Source organism: Stegostoma tigrinum, chromosome 5, assembly GCF_030684315.1.
Source record: "Stegostoma tigrinum isolate sSteTig4 chromosome 5, sSteTig4.hap1, whole genome shotgun sequence".
NCBI classification, from domain to species: Eukaryota; Metazoa; Chordata; class Chondrichthyes; order Orectolobiformes; family Stegostomatidae; genus Stegostoma; species Stegostoma tigrinum.
Genome location: NC_081358.1, coordinates 6,539,403 through 6,562,868, shown reverse-complemented (window position 1 = coordinate 6,562,868; position 23,466 = coordinate 6,539,403). Strand labels below are relative to the sequence as shown.

At 42.3% G+C, this 23,466-nt stretch overlaps 1 protein-coding gene across 3 annotated transcripts in view; it reads right to left on the bottom strand.

The window, feature by feature from the left end:
* The window catches only part of LOC125451825 (TPR and ankyrin repeat-containing protein 1-like), a 93,365-nt gene that overhangs the window by 67,782 nt on the left and 2,117 nt on the right, over positions 1-23,466 (bottom strand). For 2 of the 3 annotated variants that reach the window (XM_048529451.2, XM_048529453.2), the window contains exons 2-4: positions 15,672-15,765; positions 6,206-6,345; positions 227-341 (exon numbers count right to left, since the gene is read on the bottom strand). In XM_048529451.2, coding sequence (XP_048385408.2) covers positions 227-341; positions 6,206-6,345; positions 15,672-15,689 — 273 coding nt within the window. In that variant the 5' untranslated portion in view covers positions 15,690-15,765. Of the gene's footprint in view, positions 1-226; positions 342-6,205; positions 6,346-15,671; positions 15,766-16,086; positions 16,478-23,466 lie in introns of those variants that run through there. The other variant, XM_048529452.2, reaches the window with a different exon arrangement.

Genomic DNA, 23,466 nt, shown 5'->3' with positions numbered 1-23,466 from the left:
TTCAATACCACAGAGCTTCTGTTTTTGTTTCATTGCACTTCTATGAAGGCTCTGAAAAAGTTTTCATACATTCAACAGTATTATCAGGTTATCAGAAACACAGAGAATCATGCAACCCACATTAACAAACTTGAGTATGGTACAGGCACCCTGCATACTTGACAATTCAATGCATGCGTAACTCACAATGATCAATGTAATGAGACAGTGAAGTATACACAATTACCTTGATATAAGTTCTGTCGACAGCAATAGCATATTGTGCAGAATCAAAAGCATATTGCCACATTTCCAGGTTATAAAGGGCATTTGATCTGTTGCAGTACAGCACAGCCAATTCCCTAAAAAACAGACGTTCTTCGTTAAGTTTGCCTCATAGCTTTAGTGTTTAATTAATTTGAAATTACAGTATGCGAAGAGATTTTTGCATACAACTAGACCATATTGAAACAAAACAAAAACTGAAATTCCTGGAACAATCCTGCAGGTCTGGCAGCAAGTGTGGAGAGAAGTCACGGTTAATGTTTTGGGTCAAGGCTCTTCAGAAGAGTGCCTGTAGTTCTTTCAGCTTTTTGCTAACCTGCATTGATATTCATTCTCTCCAAGAGAAAAATGCCACAAAAGAGTAAACCGTGTATGCAGGAGATCTGAACCAAAAAGAAACAGAAATTGCTGGAGAAACTCAGCAGGTATGGCAGTGGATAGAGAAAACAATTAATGTTTTGAGACCTTAACATTTCAAGTCAATGATTCTTAACACTATTTTCTCTCCACAGATGCATCCAGTCCTATCATATCTGTATCTTTCTGTTTGCTTTAAACAGTTTACTTATCAATTCTTAAATATATGAAGTCTTTTTACTGCAATCCCAATTCCAGTGCAGCATTCCTCAGCCTCAAAAATCTATGTAAAAAATGTTTCTCATCAAATGACAGAGGGGATGGTGGTGTAAGGACTAAGGGAGGGGTAGAAGGGCATGGCAGGAAACAAAACGTGTAGGGAAAGCAAGTCCTAACATGGAAGAAAGAAGAAATAAGTAAAGTAAAACACAAATCTCCAAAGAAAATTGAGCAGAATTTGTGGTCTGAAATTTTTCAACTCCAGTTTGGAAAGCTGTAAAGTTCCAAACAGAAAGACAATGCTGTTTATGTCTACGTTGAACATTCTTGGTTCAATGCAATAGGCAGAAGTCAGAAGGTTCAGTTTGAGACCAAGGTGGAAATCTAAAATAACAGGCAACAGCAAGTATAGGGTTATCCTTGCAGCTTGACTTCTGTGCAGCGGTTTTATCACTGAAATTACATTTCATCTCCCTAAATACAACAGACTGCACTGTTAGCTGTGAATACAAACTAAATTGAACAAAGTTCAAGTAAATCATTGTTTCACTCAGGAATGGTGTTTGGGCCTTGAAAAGTGAGGAGGGAGGAGTTAAAAGCACATATGTTACATCTCAGATTGAATGGACAGATGCTGTGGGAAAGGAAGGCAGTGGACCAAAAATGACCAGTAACTGAGGAGCAGATCAGAGTGTCGCCAAGGGAACGGAACTTTCATAAAGCTTTCAGAAAGTGTAGATGAAGGAAGGTTTATAGAGTCATAGAATCATGCAGGAAGGAAACAGACCCTTCGGTCCAACCAGCTCATGTCAAACATAATCCCAAACTAAACTAGTGCCACCTGCCTGCTCCTGGCCCATATCCCTCCCATCCTTATCTATTGATATATCTATCCAAATGTCTTTTAAACGTTGTAATTGTACCCACATCCACCACTTCATCAGGAAGCTCATTCCACACGTGAACTACTCTCTGAAATAAAAAACGTGTGGAATGAACTTCCTGATGAAGTGGTGGATGTGGGCACAATCACAATGTTTAAAAGATATTTGGATAGATATCTCAATAGGTAAGGATGGGAGGGATATGGGCCAGGAGCAGGCAGGTGGCACTAGTTTAGTTTGGGATTACGTTTGACATGAACTGGTTGGACCGAAGGGTCTGTTTCCTTCCTGCATGATTCCATGACTCTATAAACCTTCCTTCATCTCTACTTTCTGAAAAAAAAATTGCCTCTCGAGTCTTTTCTAAAATCTCTCTCCTCTCACCTTAAAAATGTGCCCCCCAGTCTTGAAATTCCGCAATTTAGGGAAAAGGCAAATATCATCAAATCTACCTATAGCTCATTATTTTCTAAACTTCTAATCAGGTCACCTCTCAACCTATGTTCCAGTGAATAAAGTCACAGTCTGTCCAACCTTTCCTCATAAATCAAACCTGCCATAGGTGAATCTCTTCTGAACGCTCTCCAGCTTGATAATATCTTTCCAATAACTGGGCGACCGGGACTCGACACAGTATTCCAGAAGAGGCCTCACCAATGTCCTGTACAACCTCAACATCACATCCCAACTCCTGTACTGTACTATATTATACTATACTAATGTATATTATACTGGAGGTGGCAGATGTAACGAGAGATGATCCATCCCACCAGGCTGTCTTCAATGTAAGACAAGGCAAAAGGTGCCAACCTAGCTTTTGTGAGGGGCATTAGGTAAACAGATAACAGATGTCCAGAAAATGGAACCGTCTAGTCAAGGTTTTGGTGTCTGAGTAGTCAGTGGAGTGAGAGAGTGAGAAGGCTCTCTGCTGGTTTCATTTAAATCATTATTTAAGTGATTTATGCTGTAACTAAAATAGTGATGAGTATAGCCTTTTCATTACGTTTCTATTACTTACTATATGTTTTTACATTAATTATGTGGACCGTTTAATCAACTAAAATATTTGTTCACCTGGTACATTCTTGTCCCATAAAGTTTTCCTAATACTTTTCCTCTAGTGATAGTTTTCCCAGTTATTTCCTCTCCTCCCTTTGCCCCTTGATTACCTGGTAATTTTGGATTACAGGTAGTGTATTTGTGCCTAACACCATTACATGCTGGTTAAAAAAGGTTTGCTGTACTGTATAAAAAGAGAGTTAAGAGAATGCGAGACAAAGCAAGCACATTTGGATGAATATACACCGTGGGAATAAGTAATTAAAATGAAACATTGACAATTGACAAAAGACCAGTCTTAATTAAAGATGCTGAAACAGTATCTGTCACGTGCTGCAGCGATAACTGTTGCGTGTCTTTCTGGAGTGGTGTTTGAGATTCTATGCAAATTTTCATATGACTAAGATATGCTTCATTTTAATAGGGGTTAATAAACACTTAAATCAAATTTCACCCAAATGCTCATGTTCACATTCTTGAAAAGCTATGCAACATGTTGAAATCTATAAGCCTACTACCACATCCAGGAATATCTGTGCGGCTACAGTGGTGCACCATAAAGATCAAATTCTGAGAGAATGGAGGAGGAAAAAAGATAAACAGGATACATTCAAAAGTAACAAATCCAGAAAAAAATGCAGGCGAGAATAATGGAACCAGGAAGTAGCACAGGAGTTGAATAAATACATTCCAGCAGCTCTCACAATATAAGACAGTAACGGCATTCCAAAGTTACCAAGTAATCAAGGGGAAAATGGGAGGAAAGGAAATAAAAATATTAATTATCACTAGAGAAAAAGTACTTGGAAAACAAATGGGGCTATAGACTGTTAAGACTCCTATACTTGATGGGATGCACCTTCGGATATTAAATGAAGTAACGACAGATATAATGGATGCTTTCCAGGAATCTTCCAGGAATTCTTAGAATCTGCAAGAGTCCCAGGGGATTGGAAAACTGCCAATGAAACGCTTTTATCTAAAAAAATAAGATGAGGAGAAAAAATATGCAGGTAACTACAGAGATAATGGGAACTGCAGATGCTGGAGAATTCTAAGATAATAAAATGTGAGGCTGGATGAACACAGCAGGCCAAGCAGCATCTCAGGAGCACAAAAGCTGACGTTTCGGGCCTAGACCCTTCATCAGAGAGGGGGATGGGGAGAGGGAACTGGAATAAATAGGGTGAGAGGGGGAGGCGGACCGAAGATGGAGAGTAAAGAAGATAGGTGGAGAGAGTATAGGTGGGGAGGTAGGGAGGGGACCTGTCCGTCTTCCCTGGACTGACCTATCCCCTCCCTACCTCCCCACCTATACTCTCTCCACCTATCTTCTTTACTCTCCATCTTCGGTCCGCCTCCCCCTCTCTCCCTATTTATTCCAGTTCCCTCTCCCCATCCCCCTCTCTGATGAAGGGTCTAGGCCCGAAACGTCAGCTTTTGTGCTCCTGAGATGCTGCTTGGCCTGCTGTGTTCATCCAGCCTCACATTTTATTATCAGGTAACTACAGGCCTGTTATAGGGAAAAAGTTGGAGTCTATTATAAAGGTGCAACAGTATTGCATTTAGAAATACAGAATTATGATCAGAAAAGTCAGCATGGCTTCATCCAGGGGGAATTATGCCTGAAAAATTTACTCGAATTCTTTGAGGGGGTAACAAATAGGATTGATGAAAAGGAAGCAGTGGATGTAATATGTTTGTATTTTTAGGAGGCTTCTGATAAGTTACCACAGGTTAGGCTACTTAATAAGATAAGGGCCAATGGTTTTGCAGGCAGCAAATCTGCATGGATAGAGAACTGGCAACAAATAGAAGATGATTTGTTAGAGTAGGGGGATCGTTTTCAGAATGGCAATCTGTAACTATTGGAGTGCCACAGGGATCAGTGCTGGGGTCACAGTTACTTATATAGAACATCACAGCACAGTACAGGCCCTTCGGCCCTCGATGTTGTGCCGACCTGTCATACCGATCTCAAGCCCATCTAACCTACACTATTCCATGTACGTCCATATGCTTATCCAAAGACGACTTAAATGTACCTAAAGTTGGCGAATCTACTACCGTTGCAGGCAAAGTGTTCTAATCCCTTACTACTCTCTGAGTAAGGGAACTACCTCTGACATCTGTCCTATATCTTTCACCCCTCAATTTAAAGCTATGCCCCCCCCACCCGAACATAATATACATTAATGACTCCAATGAGGGAAATGAATGTAGAATAGCCAGATTTGCGATTGACACAAATTTAGGTGGGAAGGCAAGTGATTAGGATGATGCAAAAATCTGCAGACGGATATCGACAGATTACTCGAGTGGGAAAAAAAACTGACAGACGGAATAAAATGTGGGAAAATGTGATATTATACACTTTAGCTGGAAGAAGTGCTGAATATTATTTAAAATGGAGAAAGACTGCAGAAACCTACAGCACAGAAGGATTTGGGAGTCCTTTAACATGAACCACAAAGGCACCTAAGTTCAGTGGTAATACAGAAGGGAAATGGGTTGTTGGCCTTTATTTCAAAGGGAGCAGAATATAAAAATAAGGAGATTTTGATAAATCTAAAAAAGACTCTAGCTGAGGCCTCAGCTAGAATACGGAGAACAGAACTGGGACCCTCATCTCAGCAAAGATTTACAGGTATGGCAGGCAGTTCAGAGAAGGTTCATTAGGCTAATATAGAGTACAGAGGGACTGTCTTATGATGAAACATTAGGTAGGATGAGGACATAGTCACTGGAATTTAGAAGAATGAGAGGCATCTTATTGAAGCATACAAGATTTGTAGGGGGCTTGACAGGGCAGATGCAGAGAGGTTGATTCCCCTCAGGGGAATATCTGGGACTAGAGGGTGTAATTTCAGAACAAGGGGATTCTCATTTAAGACAGAGATGAAGACTAATTCCTTCAGTCAGAAGGCAGTGAATTCTCTGCTCTAGAGGACTAGAGGGGCTGGGTCATTGAGGGTATTCAAGGCTGAGACAGGGTCAAGCCTTATGGGAAAAAAAACACGAAAACTGAATTGAGGGTTATCAGTTTAGCCACGAGGTCATTCAATGGCAGAGTAGAATCGATGGGCTGAATGACCGACTTCTGCTCCTATGTTTTATGGTCTTAAATGCATGTTCCAATGCCTATCTCACATCTAAAGACAGACTTAACCCAACATAGAAATCATAGACAAAAATAGAAATTGTTGGAAAAGCTCAGCAGGTCTAGCAGTCTCTGTAGACAGAAACCAGAGTTAACATTTCTGGTCGAGTGACCCTTCTTAAGAATAGAAATCACAGTACTGGATCTGTTTTATATGGCCTCTCCTCTAAACTTTCGTAGAACTTTAGAGAAAATACACTTGGGAATGGCTTAACTGCAGACATCCCTTGGAACACTTACAAACTCAAAATAAAAATTTTACCTTCCAGTTGGCTGCAAATCACGCAGAATGCTCAAAGCTTCATCATATTTCTGGATTGCAATACGATAACGCCGCTGTTTAAATGCTTCATTTCCAATAGTTTTCAGTTGATGTGCAATCATGTTATACTGCTCCATGCTCTAACAGAAAATAAATATACTTAAACTTTGCAACTGTCGCACATCAATCTCCTTGACTATTACAACAAAGGTGTTGGATACTTTACAAGGGTTTAATAATACCCAAGACATACAGTGGTTCTAATAGGTTCCTGAATATGAATTACACAGCTGAAAATGCAACTGACAGAATTCTCAAAAATTAGCAGGGCTGTGTATACAGCTGAAGGTCCAGAAAAAATGCCAGCTGCTGTATTTTCTTATGTTGTATGTTCCTTAAGCCTTTCAGCCTCTGTGAAAAGAGATGCTTTGTTTAGTGGAAATCAGTTACTTTCTGTGAAAAACACAGGTAATGCAAACCACAGATGGTGAGAAGATAACAAATTTCAACTTGCAAAACACCTTGCCTCTTCAGGAAAGGCACTTCACAATGAGTTTCTTTTGAAGGCTAGCCATTATGATAGGTGGGCAAATGTAGCAGTCAACTTACATAGAGCAAGGTCCCACAAATATATCAAGATTAGTGACGGATAATGTTTTGGTGGTGTTGTTTGCTGGGAACAGGTTTCACCCAGGCCAGCTTAAGATCTTCTTTGAATGGTCGCAGAGAGATCAGATCTTGCTCAGACAACAGAAGGACATGAGCAACCTCTCTCAGGTTTCAAGGTTGACATTTGAATTCTCAACCTTTGTACTTAAAGGCAAGAACACTATCTTTGAATCAAGGCTGCCACAAAATCAACAAAGGAGTTTGGCTATCACATGGAGAGTTATTTTACTTACTCACAAAAAGTATAAGGTATTGATGCATTATTTTAAATTTTAAAGAGGTAATCTAAAGGTTTGGATCTTAGGATTGTTATGTTCTGAAGAAGAGTCACTGGACTCGAAACATTAATTCTGCCGCCTTCTCACAGATGTTGCCAGACTTGCTGAGTTTTGCCTGTAATTTCTGTTTCGGATCTCTAGTGTCTACAGTTCTTTGTTTTATTTTAGTGAAGGAAGAAAGATTAGGATGAGATGTTTGCCTTCATTTGTTGAGGTGTAGGATATGGGAACAAAGAAGTTTTGGAAATTTTGTTACAAGTTTATAAAACATTGGTTAAGTCAAAGATGGAATACTGTGTGAAGTTCTGTTTGCCACACTATTGGAAAGGGCAAGATCGCAATTAAAGTGGGTGCAGAGGAGATTCACCAGGATGGGAGAATAAGTCTCAGCTATCAGGACAGGCTGGATAGATTGGGTTTGATCTCCCGTGGAGATTGGGGTGGAGTTGGGGAGAGGCTGACTGAGGTATACAAAACTGTGAGGGAGATAGAGTAAATTATGAGAACCTTTTCCCCATGGCTAACATGTCCAAGACCAGAAGACATAGGTTCGAGATGAGGAGTAAGCAGTTTTAGAGTAGATCTGAGAAAATTGTTTTACCTGTAGGATGGTAAAAATATAAATATGCTTGAGAGGATGGAGGAGACTGGTTCTCTTACAACATTTAAGCAGTATCTGAACGAGTGTTTCAAATGGCAGGGCATCGTAGATTATGGACCAAATGCATATAAATGGGATTACTGTAGCTTGGTGATTGTTGGTCACATAGACATAGTGGGCTGCAGGGCCTGTTTCTATCCTACATGACTCTAAAACATCCATTACGATAAAATTTCAAGACTGAGAATTCCTGCACTTCTGTTTGGAGAAGGACGCTGGAGCTGGTTTGGGTGGGAACAGGAGACACATACGATCAAATAAATGCATTAAGGACAAGGTTTTACATGACTGGAACATTCATGGTACACAAATTTCACAAGGACTGCAGATGCTTAAAAGCTGCAGCAAAAGCAGAAATTGTTGAAAAATCTCAGCATGTCTGGCATCATTTCTGAAGAGAAATCAGAGCTAATGTTTCAGGTCCAGTGACCCTTCTTCACAACCGATGGCAGCGAGGGAAGTGATGGTTTTTATACAGAGGATGGGGTGGGGAGAGCAAGATTAGATGATAAAATGGAGATAGAGCCCAAACAGAGAGAGAAACACAGATGGACAGACAAAGGAGTGGTTAAAAAGGTCAGTCTGGGCAAATGAATAGCTGCTAATGGGGATAATTAAAGGCTTACAATGGGTAGTGTGTGGTAGCAGCCCATGTAATGAAAAGGCCAGGTGTGTGGGAGGTGAGCGAAAGCATGGAGAAAGGTGGTCAAGCCCTAAAATTGGTGAACTCGATATCAAGTCTGGAAGGCTGTAGGGTTCCCAAATGGAAAATGACGAGCTGTTTATCTGGCTTCTTTCATATTTCCTGTTCCGACTTTTGTACAAATCGACTTGTAAACGGACTTGGGAGCAGAACATTTTTGCAACCTGGAGATTTCTTGTACAATAATCTTATAAACCCTATAACTGTGCCAAGACACCACAGAGTATAGTCTAAATAATACCAGCTGCAAAACTTTCCATATAATGTGATAAGTCAAGGACAAAGATAATCAAGAACTGAGCTGCCACTGATTTTAGTGAGAGCCCTTTGAACAGTGCTCAGTCTGTTGCTGTTTTACAACTCCCTCTTTCATTAATATAATCCTGAGAGGAACATATGTTAGAATACTCACTTCCCCCAATCATGATGACTTACAATATATTTATATCTACTCAATGTAGCCCACAAAAAGAAATTATGTTACTAGAGGATATTATGTTCATCCATTATTTAAGACCTACAGAAAGTAAAAATCAAAAAAAGACTAACAGCATCAACTTACACAATTTTCTTCCAAGTACAAGCAAAGTGTGGGCAGACAAAGTGGCAAGATGTTTTTCAACAGTTTAAGTGATCGTCTATATGCTATATTAAAAATCATGTATTGGTGTGCATTTCTGTTTTTCATGTTATAATGTGAACCGTCATGATGTAATATGCTTCACATTTCACCAGAATTCCAGGGGCAGTACAAGTATTCCCTATTTAAGTCACATTTTAATGGCATATTTTGCTTTTACACAGTTTGTAAACAATAGGACTTGACAAATAGTGCTACCAGCGTTTTTATTTTAATGTGGTTGTGACACGAGCCAGGATTGCACTGTAACTGTGCAAATCTTCGGTCCGCCTCCCCCTCTCTCCCTATTTATTCCAGTTCCCTCCCCCCATCCCCCTCTCTGATGAAGGGTCCAGGCCCGAAACGTCAGCTTTTGTGCTCCTGAGATGCTGCTTGGCCTGCTGTGTTCATCCAGCCTCACATTTTACTCTCTTGCACTGTAACTGTGCAAGGTCAGTCTGTTTATTTAAACACATTCCTGTTCTGTGTATCAGTTCTCCTGAAGCCCTTGAACTCCTTGTCCTCTCCTTATCCTCTCTCATTTGCTTTCACTGAATGTCCCTCATCCCCTTGCTCATTACTCCTTTGACTCCATTGTCCCTCTCCTCAAATGCCTTGTTACTCCCCCCTTGATCCCTTGTTTCTTCCCCCTCATCACTCTCTCCTAAGCTAATAAAATGTGAGGCTGGATGAACACAGCAGGCCAAGCAGCATCTCAGGAGCACAAAAGCTGACGTTTCGGGCCTAGACCCTTCATCAGAGAGGGGGATGGGGTGAGAGTTCTGGAATAAATAGGGAGGGGGGGGGGGGGGCGGACCGAAGATGGAGAGAAAAGAAGATAGGTGGAGAGGGTATAGGTGGGGAGAGAGGGAGGGGATAGGACAGTCCAGGGAAGACGGACAGGTCAAGGAGGTGGGATGGGGTTAGTAGGTAGATGGGGGTGCGGCTTGGGGTGGGAGGAACGGATGGGTGAGAGGAAGAACAGGTTAGGGAGGCAGAGACAGGTTGGACTGGTTTTGGGATGCAGTGGGTGGAGGGGAAGAGCTGGGCTGGTTGTGTGGTGCAGTGGGGGGAGGGGATGAACTGAGCTGGTTTAGGGATGTGGTTGGGGAAGGGGAGATTTTGAAACTGGTGAAGTCCACATTGATACCATTGGGCTGCAGGGTTCACAGGCGGAATATGAGTTGCTGTTCCTGCAACCTTCGGGTGGCATCATTGTGGCACTGCAGGAGGCCCATGATGGACATAACCCTGCAGCCTAATGGTATCAATGTGGGCTTCACCAGTTTCAAAATCTCCCCTTCCCCCACCGCATCCCTAAACCAGCCCAGTTCGTCCCCTCCCCCCACTGCACCACACAACCAGCCCAGCTCTTCCCCCCCACCCACTGCATCCCAAAACCAGCCCAGCCTGTCTCTGCCTCCCTAACCTGTTCTTCCTCTCACCCATCCCTTCCTCCCACCCCAAGCCGCACCTCCATCTCCTACCTACTAACCTCATCCCACCTCCTTGACCTGTCCGTCTTCCCTGGACTGACCTATCCCCTCCCTACCTCCCCACCTATACTCTCCTCTCCACCTATCTTTTTTACTCTCCATCTTCGGTCCGCCTCCCCCTCTCTCCCTATTTATCCCAGTTCCCTCTCCCCATCCCCCTCTCTGATGAAGGGTCTAGGCCCGAAACGTCAGCTTTTGTGCTCCTGAGATGTTGCTGGGCCTGCTGTGTTCATCCAGCCTCACATTTTGTTATCTTGGAATTCTCCAGCATTTGCAGTTCCCACTATCTCTGATACCCTCTCCTAAGCCCCTTGTTCTCACTCACTTCCTGGTCATCACCCTTCTCCAACCCCTCATCACTTCCCTCTTACAACCCATCCACTCATCACTTCCTCCTCTTGGCCTCCTCTCTACATCCTATCCCCTCGTTACCAATTGCCATCGACCTTCCGATCCCTGCTTGCTTCACTCTGGTTTATGAAGGTGGGTGACAAAATGAATACAGCCAAGGATCAGGAGAGGGTAAAATGCAGGAGACAGCAAGTGAGACAGTGAGTAGCAGGGTTGGATGACGGAAGCACGGGGGGGGGGGAGAAGTGAGCAGGAGGAGTGTTGCAGTTGGGAGAGGGATGGAACAGAAAAGAACAATATACAGAGAAGTTTTGGGCCAGTTAGAGGTTCAAGGGAGATAGTAGGAACTGCATATGCTGGAGAATGTGAGATAACAAGGTGTTGAGCTGGATGAACACAGCAGGCCAAGCAGCATCAGAGGAGCAGGAAAGCTGACCTGGAGTGCCAATGCATCGATCGTGATGAGAAATGTTCTTGTTTCAACTGGTCCATGCGTGTGGAGTTTCTGTAAGAAGTCTGGAGCGTTGCAACAGAAGCTGGGGTCTCTTTGTACAATAGGTTTCAAAATGCCCTTGACATAGCCAGAGGTTCTCATACAGGGTCCCACTGCCTGACAGGATGGGATGTCCAGGCGTGTTGGCCATGTGTATCTTTGAAAGGCAGCAGAAGACTCCTATGTGAGAAGTATGTTGGATGAGATGGCGTGGGATACTCTGAAGGTCTGGATCAAAAGGTTTTGATCAGTCTGTTAAGTTGAAGGGTGTGTTGTTTGGACGGATTGGCAGGTAGCATTCCTGGTTGTTATGTTGTCGGAGCACTTCTTGACAATAGTCCATTCTATTCAGCATGACAATGGCTCCTCCTTTGTCTGCTGGTTTGATGATGATGATGATGTTGCGTTTGGTGTTGAGAGCATTGATGCCGTTGTGCTGTACATGGGTGACATTCTGCATTCTCTTGTGAGAGCAGCTGATGAATCTAACGTTAATGAATCACCTGACGGCTTGAACATTCATATCAAGCCGAGGAGAGCACCTTCCAGAGGGGTCCAATTTGACACCCTTCTTTGGTCGCTGCACTGCAGATCTCTCTGTTGACTGTTCCAGCCAGTTGGTTGTCACATTGAGCTTGCTGCTGACATCTTGGGGTCTGAGACTGCATTTTGTACACCTTCCTCGCAGCTGTAACTTTGTATTTCTCGCTCTGTTCAATCATGCTAGTCTCCTTAACATAGAACATAGAACATTACAGCACAGTACAGGCCCTTCAGCCCTCGATGTTGTGCCGACCTGTCATACCGATCTCAAGCCCATCTAACCTACACTATTCCATGTATGTCCATATGCTTGTCCAATGATGACTTAAATGTACCTAAAGTTGGCGAATTTACTACCGTTGCAGGCAAAGCGTTCCATTCCCTTACTACTCTGAGTAAAGAAACTACCTCTGACATCTGTCCTATATCTTTCACCCCTCAATTTAAAGCTATGCCCCCTCGTGCTCGCCGTCACCATCCTAGGAAAAAGGCTCTCCCTATCCACCCTATCTAACCCTCTGATTATTTTATATGTCTCAATTCAGTCACCTCTCAACCTTTTTCTCTCTAACGAAAACAGCCTCAAGTCCCTCAGCCTTTCCTCGTAAGACCTTCCCTCCATACCAGGCAACATCCTAGTAAATCTCCTCTGCACCCTTTCCAAAGCGTCCACATCCTTCTTATAATGTGGTGACCAGAACTGTACACAATACTCTAAGTGCAGCCGCACCAGACTTTTGTACAGCTGCAGCGTAACCTCTTGGTTCTGGAACTCGATCCCTCTATTAATAAAAGCTAAAACACTGTATGCCTTCTTAACAGCCCTGTCAACCTGGGTGGCAACTTTCAAGGATCTGTGTACGTGGATACCGAGATCTCTCTGCTCATCTACACTACTAAGAATCTTACCATTAGCCCAGTACTTTGCATTCCGGTTACTCCTACCAAAGTGCATCACCTCACACTTGTCCACATTAAACTCCATTTGCCACCTCTCAGCCCTGCTCTGCAGCTTATCTATGTCTCTCTGCAAACTACAGCATCCTTTGTCAATATCCACAACTACACTGACCTTAGTGTCGTCTGCAAATTTACTAACCCATCCTTCTACGCCCTCATCCAGGTCATTTATAAAAATGACAAACAGCAGTGGACCCAACACCGAGCCTTGCGGTACACCACTAGTAACTGGTCTCCAATCTAACAGCTTGCACATTCTCCCCGTGTCTGCGTGGGTTTCATCCGGTTTCCGCCCACAGTCCAAAGATGTGCAGGTTAGGTGGATTGACATGTTCAATTGCTCATAGTGCCCGGGGATGTTTAGGTTAGGTAGGTTAGACATGGGAAATCAGGGGCAGGATAACAGGTCTGGGTGGGGTGCTCTTTGGAGGGGCAGTGTGGACTTGTTGAGCTGAATGGCCTGTTTCCACACTGTAGGGATTCTATGATTTTAATTCTCAGGCAATTGTTTGAACTAAAAGCTTAGCATCTCAGTCACAACTTCTTGATTCTCACTGCATTACTGAATTTGCACACAAAGGGCTCCAAAAAAACTTCATTAGCAAAGATCAATCTGCCTGTATGTTTCCTGAGATAGTATGAACTGCAGATGCTGAAGAATCTGAGACAACAAGGTGTAGAGCTAGGTGAACACAGCTGGCCAAGCAGCATCAGAAGAGCAGGAAGGCTGACATTTCGGACCGAGACCCTTCTTCAGACTCTGTTCATCCAGTTCGACACCATATATAGAACATAGAACATAGAACAGTACAGCACAGAACAGGCCCTTCAGCCCACAATGTTGTGCCGACCATTGATCCTCATGTATGCACCCTCAAATTTCTGTTACCATATACATGTCCAGCAGTCTCTTAAATGACCCCAATGACCTTGCTTCCACAACTGCTGCTGGCAATGCATTCCATGCTCTCACAACTCTCTGCGTAAAGAACCTGCCTCTGACATCCCCTCTATACTTTCCACCAACCAGCTTAAAACTATGACCCCTCGTGCTAGCCATTTCTGCCCTGGGAAATAGTCTCTGGCTATCAACTCTATCTATGCCTCTCATTATCTTGTATACCTCAATTAGGTCCCCTCTCCTCCTCCTTTTCTCCAATGAAAAGAGACCGAGCTCAGTCAACCTCTCTTCATAAGATAAGCCTCCAGTCCAGGCAGCATCCTGGTAAACCTCCTCTGAACCCTCTCCAAAGCATCCACATCTTTCCTATAATAGGGCGACCAGAACTGGACGCAGTATTCCAAGTGCGGTATAACCAAAGTTTTATAGAGCTGCAACAAGATCTCACGACTCTTAAACTCAATCCCCCTGTTAATGGAAGCCAAAACACCATATGCTTTCTTAACAACCCTGTCCACTTGGGTGGCCATTTTAAGGGATCTATGTATCTGCACACCAAGATCCCTCTGTTCCTCCACGCTGCCAAGAATCCTATCCTTAATCCTGTACTCAGCTTTCAAATTCGACCTTCCAAAATGCATCACCTCGCATTTATCCAGGTTGAACTCCATCTGCCACCTCTCAGCCCATCTCTGCATCCTGTCAATGTCCCGCTGCAGCCTACAACAGCCCTCTACACTGTCAACGACACCTCCGACCTTTGTGTCGTCTGCAAACTTGCTGACCCATCCTTCAATTCCCTCGTCCAAGTCATTAATAAAAATTACAAACAGTAGAGGCCCAAGGACAGAGCCCTGTGGAACCCCACTCACCACTGACTTCCAGGCAGAATATTTTCCTTCTACTACCACTCGCTGTCTTCTGTTGGCCAGCCAATTCTGTATCCAAGCAGCTAAGTTCCCCTGTATCCCATTCCTCCTGACCTTCTGAATGAGCCTACCATGGGGAACCTTATCAAATGCCTTACTGAAGTCCATATACACCACATCCACAGCTCGACCCTCATCAACTTTTCTAGTCACATCCTCAAAAAACTCGATAAGGTTTGTAAGGCATGACCTACCCCTCACAAAGCCGTGTTGACTGTATTTGATCAAGCCATGCTCTTCCAGATGGTCATAAATCTTATCCCTCAGAATCCTAACACCTTGCAGACGACAGACATGAGACTTACTGGTCTATAATTGCCGGGGATTTCCCTATTTCCTTTCTTGAAGAGAGGAATTACATTTGCCTCTCTCCAGTCCTCAGGTACGACTCCAGTGGAGAGCGAGGATGCAAAGATCTTCGCAAATGGCGAAGCAATTGCATTTCTCACTTCCCAAAGCAGCAGAGGACAAATCTGGTCCGGGCCTGGCGACTTGTCAATCTTAATGTTTGACAAAATTTTCAGCACATCAGCTTCCTCTAATCTCTATCCATTCCAGCATGCACACCTGCTCTTCAAAGGTTTCATTCACTACAAAGTTCGTTTCTTTCGTAAAGACAGAAGCAAAAAACTCATTTAGGGCTTCCCCTACCTCCTCAGGCTCCACACACAAGTTCCCTATGCTATCCCTGATCGGCCCTACTCTTTCTTTGATCATTCTCTTATTCCTCTTATATGTTTTCTCTCTGCTGTTTACATTCTTTGGAGACAGGGCATCACATCAGATTTAAGAACCTGCAAATGTTCTTGAGAGAAACATTGCAGAAATATTTACACAATGAAAAAAAACTGAAAATTAGTTACCTTAAAATCATATGCCATCTGCGTTCCAAAGGGTTGTGATCCTTTTTGCCTCTTTTATTAATGTGTTGATTTGTCCAGTTTGATTTTTCTGAACCTGGAGATTTGAAAGTGTTGTTTTTAAGCAGTGCTGGTTCACTATTAGACAAATCCCTAATCAAATAATGTTGATATCTTTCTATATTAAGAACTAAAAACGTTTGAAAAGTAAGGTCAGCAGCTGCACAGGTTTTCATGGTTCAAATAAGTGGAACATTAAACAGTTAGCACAAGCTCTCAATTTCCTGATAATCACTAGGGAGGGCAATTAACTCCACTTAGCCCTCAGCAAGTTCCCATTGTTGTGAATGGACACACAGATTTGAAAATGTTGCCCCAGGATAGCAAAACAAAGAATCACAGGAAATCAACAACTCACCAGGGCAGCAATGTTATAGAAGGTGGAGGTTGCTTCAACAGGAATGAGTGTCCTTCTCCAACTGGAGGAGCAGCATTTTGCAAAAGATTGAGCTCCCCTGACAACTAATAATGAGAACTCTAGGGGCTGCTGAATACTTCGTGGTCAAAGGCTCTGTGAAGTAGAGTCTCTCTCTCTCTCTCTATGCCTCTGTCTCTCCCTTCCTGTCACTCTCTCTGTGTTTCCGTGCCTCTGTCTCTCTCTCTGCCTCTCCTCCTGTCTCTATCTCTCTACATTTCTCTTCCTGTCTCTGGCTATGCCTCTCCTCCTGTCTCTGTCACACACACTGTCTTAGTAACTCTCCTCCACTTGTGTGTGTGTGTGTGTGTGTGTGTGTGTGTATACGAGAGAGAGAGAGAGAGAGAGAGAGAGAGAGAGAGAGAGAGAGAGAGAGAGAGAGTTTCTCAGCCACAGCCTCAGTTAGGTTTCAACAAAACTCTTGCAGCCACGTCACTGCCAGGAAAACAAAACTGAAAACCCAGTCTTAACAACAACAAAACCACAGCGTAACTTGATTTCAAAATACAAATAATTAACATCGCTCCCTTACGTAGCTGGGTCCTTGTAATTGAAGCATTTAATCTGGGAGAAACAAAATCTGGCAACTTCAGTAACTAGTTTCACTTTCTATTCCTGCTCAAGAACATAGCCACAAAAGCACCAATAAACTGCTCAATGTGTTGGTAAATAAAAACAAGTGGAGTGAACTGGGGTTTGTTATTGTCAATTATTTCTGTTAAAAATCACAAAATTCTTCCTTCTCCCAGAAACTTTTAGGAAAGTCTATGCCATAACTAAGAAAGAAAAATCCACTCAATTAAGGGAAGAAAGTTTTATTCATTCCATTATGCTACTTGCATTTATTTCACTTTTAGCTTGGTGAAAAGTCTGAAGTAGCTTCACAGGAGTGTTATGGAATTAGATATGACACCGAGTCACGTAAGGAAAGATTATGAAGCGAGAAAAGGTTTGGTCAAAGAGGCAAGTTTCAAGGAAGATCTGAAGAGGCACTGATAACACAGTGTGGAGCTGGAGGACCGCAGCAGGCCAGACAGCATCAGGGGAGCAGAGATAATAGGAATTGCAGATGCTGGAGAATCTGAGATAACAAGATGTGGAGCTGGATGAACACAGCAGGCCAAGCAGCATCTTAGGTGCAGGAAAGCTGACGTTTCAGGTCTCGACCCTTCTTCAGAAATCTGACTCCAGCATTGGCAGTTCTTCCTACCTCTGAGTGCCTGCTCCGCTGTGTTTCTCCAGCTCCACACGGTTTTATTTCCGAGTCCAGCATCAGCAGTTCTTACTGTCTCTGAACAGGCACTGAGCTTTGAGGAGAGAAAAGCCAAGGCACCCAAAAATGGCCCAAAGTGCTTCCTAATGGCCTTTTCTTTTTGAGTATCTCTGCATGTAAACTGTTTACCTGGACACTAAATTTGTGTAGCGTTGCTGCCTAGTCTGTACGGACAGTAGCATTTGACACCCTCCAGGGAAACTCGGTTCTTTTCATCCTACGTTTACGCAGTGTGTACACAACAACTGAAGTATTGACACTTATGTTTTGAGTGTAATTGCACACATAAAAGTCACAGGAATTAGGGCACAGACACACCTCAATGAACCACTGCCCTTGCGTGACTTGCTTTATGTTTCCAGCATTTTACTTTCTATTCCCTCTGGGGATGTAGGTGGCATGGAGTAGGGTTAGCATGTAAACAAAATGCAGTATTGATACAATTGTGAACAATGCAGCAAAATAGGTAGAGTTGAGACATATTTAAAATATTACACTGAAAAGATAATGATTCAGTGTGTACAAGTAATAACAGAGATCCTCTCTTCCCACTGTCTCAGCTGTAAGGTATCATTTTTTTTAAAAAGCAGTTCACCTTAAGGTTAAACAGGTCTAGAAAAAAAAAAGAGGGTATCACATATAGTTAATTAAATGGTAAGTTGAACAGACTAGCACCTACTCGAAATCGCTTTCTTCCATGAAAAAAGGAATTCTTAAGATACATAAGTTAAGAAACCTACAGATATTACCTATAACTAATAGATGTTGTGTGACCATGACTGAATCACAGAATCCCTTCAGTGCGGAAGCAGGCCATTCGGCTCATCGAGTCCACACCGACCCTCTAAAAAGACTCCCAACCCCCACATTTCCCATGGCTAATCCACTGCCCCAGACACGATGAGACAATTCAGCAATGGCGAATCCACCTAACCTGCACACCTTGGGACTGTGGGAGGAAACCTATGTAGACACAGGGAGAATATGCAAACTCCACGCAATCCCACCCTCAAGCGACTGAGCCCACGTCCCTGGCGCTGTGAGGCAGCATACGACTACACCATACTGAATGAGAGGAAAAAAAACTATCAAATGATCTTCTTTATAAATTGGTGTTTTTATGAATAAAATATGAGAAAAGAATAAATTCACAGCATTCTCACTTTAAGATGTTATGAACAATTTGACCAGATAAAAGTGGTAATACTGAATAATGCTATCTTATAAAAGGTGGAGAATGAATCTATGCAGAGACAAAATGCCTACATTTGCAAGGTATGATTTAACTAGATTTGGTATAAACACGGGAATCCAATGGCAAGAAACACAGGCGTGCTGGTCTTTGTCAAACAACATCTCAGTTCCTTCTCACAAGTGAGAGAGAACATCTTACTATATACCTGGGAAATTTAACGTGACAGTTTAGTTTGAATTTTGATGATTATTCTAAGACAAATGGCAGTATATTAGATTTTTGTATTTTATGCCAAAAAACTGTTTTCCACCTTTTGATCAGTTGAAGTGTACTTGGAAACATATCTCTTTTAGAAAACATTGATTTTCTCCATTTTCACTAATATCCATCATTGCATTTAAAAAAAAGTTTTCCCCACTGTATTGCTAGCCGAGCATCCACAGCTCTTTACCCTTATGCCTCTCTCTCCACACCCTGGCCAGATTAGTTAGACTGGCCTCAATGATATAATGTTATGAATGATATTCTCCAACACTGCTTATTGCTGTGGAAATGTCTTTGTGCGATTTCACTCCCACTCTACTGTCTGCAGTGAGGTTGTTTCAAGAAATACATTTTCCTTCCTCTCCTGCCTTAGCAGTCCTCAAAAACAAAACATATGTGGCTCAATCACTTTTCTTCCTTCATACATCTGACTTCAGTCAATGTTCACATGTAGGCTAATATTATTTTTCAAGCTCAGAACTGTGTCTATAATGAGTCTGCTAGTCTAATTTTAAGTCCTGAACACATTACAGCAAATCAGAGATTGACACCTTACTTTGAACTTTGTTCCTTTTACATGAACTCCAACCACCTAGTTTGTCATTTGTGTTCAACAAATTTGATTCCAAATTTGTCTTTGATTCCTGTTTGAGTTCTAATTAAACTCCAAACATAAAATGACATATTTAATTCTGCTTCTGCGAAGCATTACTTTGGCCCTTCCACTGCTCAAATCTTTATACAAGCTCCTCACGCCTGCCAATTCAGTTTCTCCCAAACTTTCCTCTCTTCTCATTCTTTCGTCACACTTCAAACTTTGTCTTGGCCAGGAGGCAAGTTGTATTATCTAACATTAGCTTCCTTCTTTCTGATGTACAATGTTCATATCCTCAAACCGATGATGTCATATTCTAAACAAGAAATAAATACTGTCGATATTGAAAAGCACATCTGACAGCTAGAATGACTCAAATCAGAGAAAAAGACAGTAACTGCATCTTCTGTATCTCAGAAACAGATGGTCCTGTTGTCTTTGGGTCGAATTATTGTGAAGAGCCGCACCTGACCTCAGTAAACCACAAGATGCAGGTGGTTTCAACGAAGGTTGAAGATATGCAGTGCACGTAATGAACAGCACTAAGAAAATGATTGCCAGAATCAGAGTCAAAGGAGTGGATAAAGTCTAGCACTGTGAGAGCTAACATATAAAGCCAAACTAATTGGACTACAGTCAGACATTGAAATTCTCAAGGCCAATATTAAGAGACATGCAGAGTTCTTGACAGAAACAGGAAAAGAGCTCATTTAGAAAGTTCAGGCAGAGAAAAAATGATTGATACAAACCTACATTATTTCATAAAGAAACATGAGAATGAGAGCACAGTTGACCACGAAAGACTGAAAGCAGAGCAGGGCATCATGTGGCATGCTGAAAAGGATTATATGGACAAGAAACTGCAAACAGAGGGAGGTAAAGAGGAGTTCCTTAACCTTGAATCAAAACTTCAGCAGCACACACTCAAATGGAAAGGAATGAAAATGCTACCTAAGTTCAGGCAGCAACTGTGGAAACTTCAGATGCAATTTAACAGAACATCACGGTCAGAGAATGATTTGTAGGAGATCAGTAATAATCGGTATGAAGTGCTCAAGTGTTTAGGAAAGAAAGTGTGAAATGTAATGCTCTGCAAAATGAAGTCCATGAGTCCAGATGAGTGTGGGGAGCAATCAAAGGCAATCTGCCACTTGACTCATTCTTTTCACGTTAACAGTTAACTCTGCATTTCTAGCTGAGAATTTGGAACTTGGCTCCTTTAGAAATGTGGAATGTAGCTAGGAGAGTCAAAAGAAGTCAAACCATGGCTCTTTTCTCAGCTAGCTGTCAGTGCGGTGTTCTGGGATTTAAATATTCAACAAAACAACCTGACACCTTGACAGCTGCGATGAAAAGGGAGTGTGGAAGGCAAGTACGGGGTTATGGTGGCAGCTAAGTGACGGAGATCTTGGGGTAGATTGGGGTGAGGAAGTTTGTGCGTGTGTTGGGGTCAGTAGCAAGGAACGTAGTGAACATCAAGGCCACTGGAGGGTCCGTGGGCCCAGATAGAGAGAGCAGGGTAAGTGACAGGGCTGTCACATTTCAGGCCAAGGTTGTGGTGGGAGGGGCATTAGTTGCTGGGAGACAGGAAGACAGCAATGTTAGGAAGTGTGGTTGGAAGGGGTGGGTTAGTGCTTGGCGGGGCACGAAGGTCAGGTTAATAGTTACCCAGGAGTTGGGCAATTGAAAATTGCTTTTAACATTTTTTGAGCAACTTATTATCTTGACGGAAGCCAAACTCAGCCAATTGTCTGATGTCAAGGAACATTTTCTAGAGGATTTCAGATGCTGGAGAATCGTTCATCAGAATCTTCAATTTCTTGGGCAATTTCCACTCAGTGCACCGCATGCAGGATTCCACAGGATCCAGATGCGTTACTGGAAAATCTGGAGGGGAACCACAGCAAATTCAAAGGAAGATGGTTGTGGTTGTTGGCGATCAATCATCTCAACTCCAAGGTATCTCTGCAGGAGATCTTTGGCCAACTATCTTCAAATACTTCATCAATAACATTCCTTCAATTCTAAAGGTCAGAAGTGGACATATTTGCTGATGATTAACAATGTTCAGCACAATTTGTGACTCCTGAAATATTGAAGCAGTCCCCATCCATATGGAGCAAAACCTGGACACAACATCCAGGCTAATAGGAGGCAAGTAATATTTGCACCACACAATTAGTGAGAAATGACCACCTTTGACGTGACAGAATGCCAGCATTGCTCCTGAAAGTCAATGGCACTGCTAAATCCCTCACATCCTACAGGTGTGCTACAGGTATACTAAGCCTAACTAACAGAACAAATATTGTTTACAACTGCATGTTACAGGCTAGGAATCGTGCAGTGAGTAACTCACCTCTCATCTTTCCAACATTTTACCACCAGCTACAAGGCAAAATCAGGAGTGTGATGGAATACTCTTCACTTGCCTAGATGGGTGCAGGTCCGACAACACTCATGAGCTTCAGTACTTTCCGGGTCAAAGAAGCCCATTTACACCAAGTACCATTTTCAACATTCACTCTGTTGACTAATATTCAGTAGTGGTAATATGTACTTTCAACAAGACGCACAGCAGAAACTCAAAGGATCCCTCAACAGCACTTGCAAATCCAAAACCACTCATTTGGAAGGATAGGGATAGCAGATACATGGTAACACTACCATCTCCAAGTTCCCCTTTAAGACACATACCATGCTGACTTGCAACTTTATTACCATACTTTCATTGTCTGGAACCCATGCCACAATGGTTGCAGTGATTCAAGGAGCCAGCTTGCCAGGACAACAAATGTTGATTCAGTCAGAAATCCCCAGATCCCATGAGCAATTTTTTTTAAATGTAGCAAGCCAAATAGAGCAGGAACAGTAGGAAGCTCTGAAATCTGTGGATGATTGACATGTAAAGTGGTTGAAACAGCAGAAACATAATGGACATAATCATAATGTACAGCTGAAGGAAAACTCCTAGCAGGTTGAAGGCTGACTGCAGTTTTCCATTTTAGCTTAGAAGAAGAAAAACATATCACCACATAACTGATGTAATTATTCATGTTAGTTGGTAAAACAAAAACAAGCTATCAGTCAGCTTTAAATTTTATGTCTAAACTAATAAGGGATTACTTAAATTCATATATCAAAGCAGTGCATTTTGAAAAGAGAGAGATGTATTATTTCAATGCATAGTTGACGCATTTTTACAGAAGTACTCACTGCTGCAATATGATCTGTGTATCAAGCTAACAACACGTATGCACCTAATGGAATGCATCTTAGGATATGAAAAGAAGTAGCTGCAGAGATAGCAAATTCACTGGGCAGTACATTTCCAGAATCATTAGATTCTGGAAAAGTCCAACAGGATTAGAAAACTGCCAATGTAACACGCCTACCTTTTAAAAAACAGCTAAGGAGACAAAAAACAGGTAACTATAGCCCTATTTCTCCACTCAATAATATTCAGCTCCTCAATTCTTTCTTGTAAAGTGCATAACATCACATTTTCCCACATTATAGTCCATCTGCCAAGTTTTCACGTACTCACTTAACCGTATGTATCCTTCTGCAGGCTCGGTCATCCTCACCATTTGACTACCCATCTATTTTGAGTCATCGGCAAACTTGGCTATTGCACATTCATTCTCCTCATCCAAGTTATTAATATACATTATAAATATCTGTGACCCCAGCACTAATCCCTGGGCACTCCACTAATTACAGGTCCCCATGCTGAAAATGTCCCCTTCTCATAGCTCTCTGGCTTTTCATTAGTCAATCCTCTATCCACGCTACCTCGAATTAATACTACCTCCAACACCAGGAGCTCTTACTTTATTAAGTAGCCTAACACGTGATACCTTATGAAATACCTTCTGAAAATTCAAACATATTGCATCAACCTATTCTGCTTGTTATCTCAAGAATTCTAATAAATTTGTGAGGCATGATTTTCTCTTCATGAAGCCATGCAGACTCTGTTTGATCATTATGTAT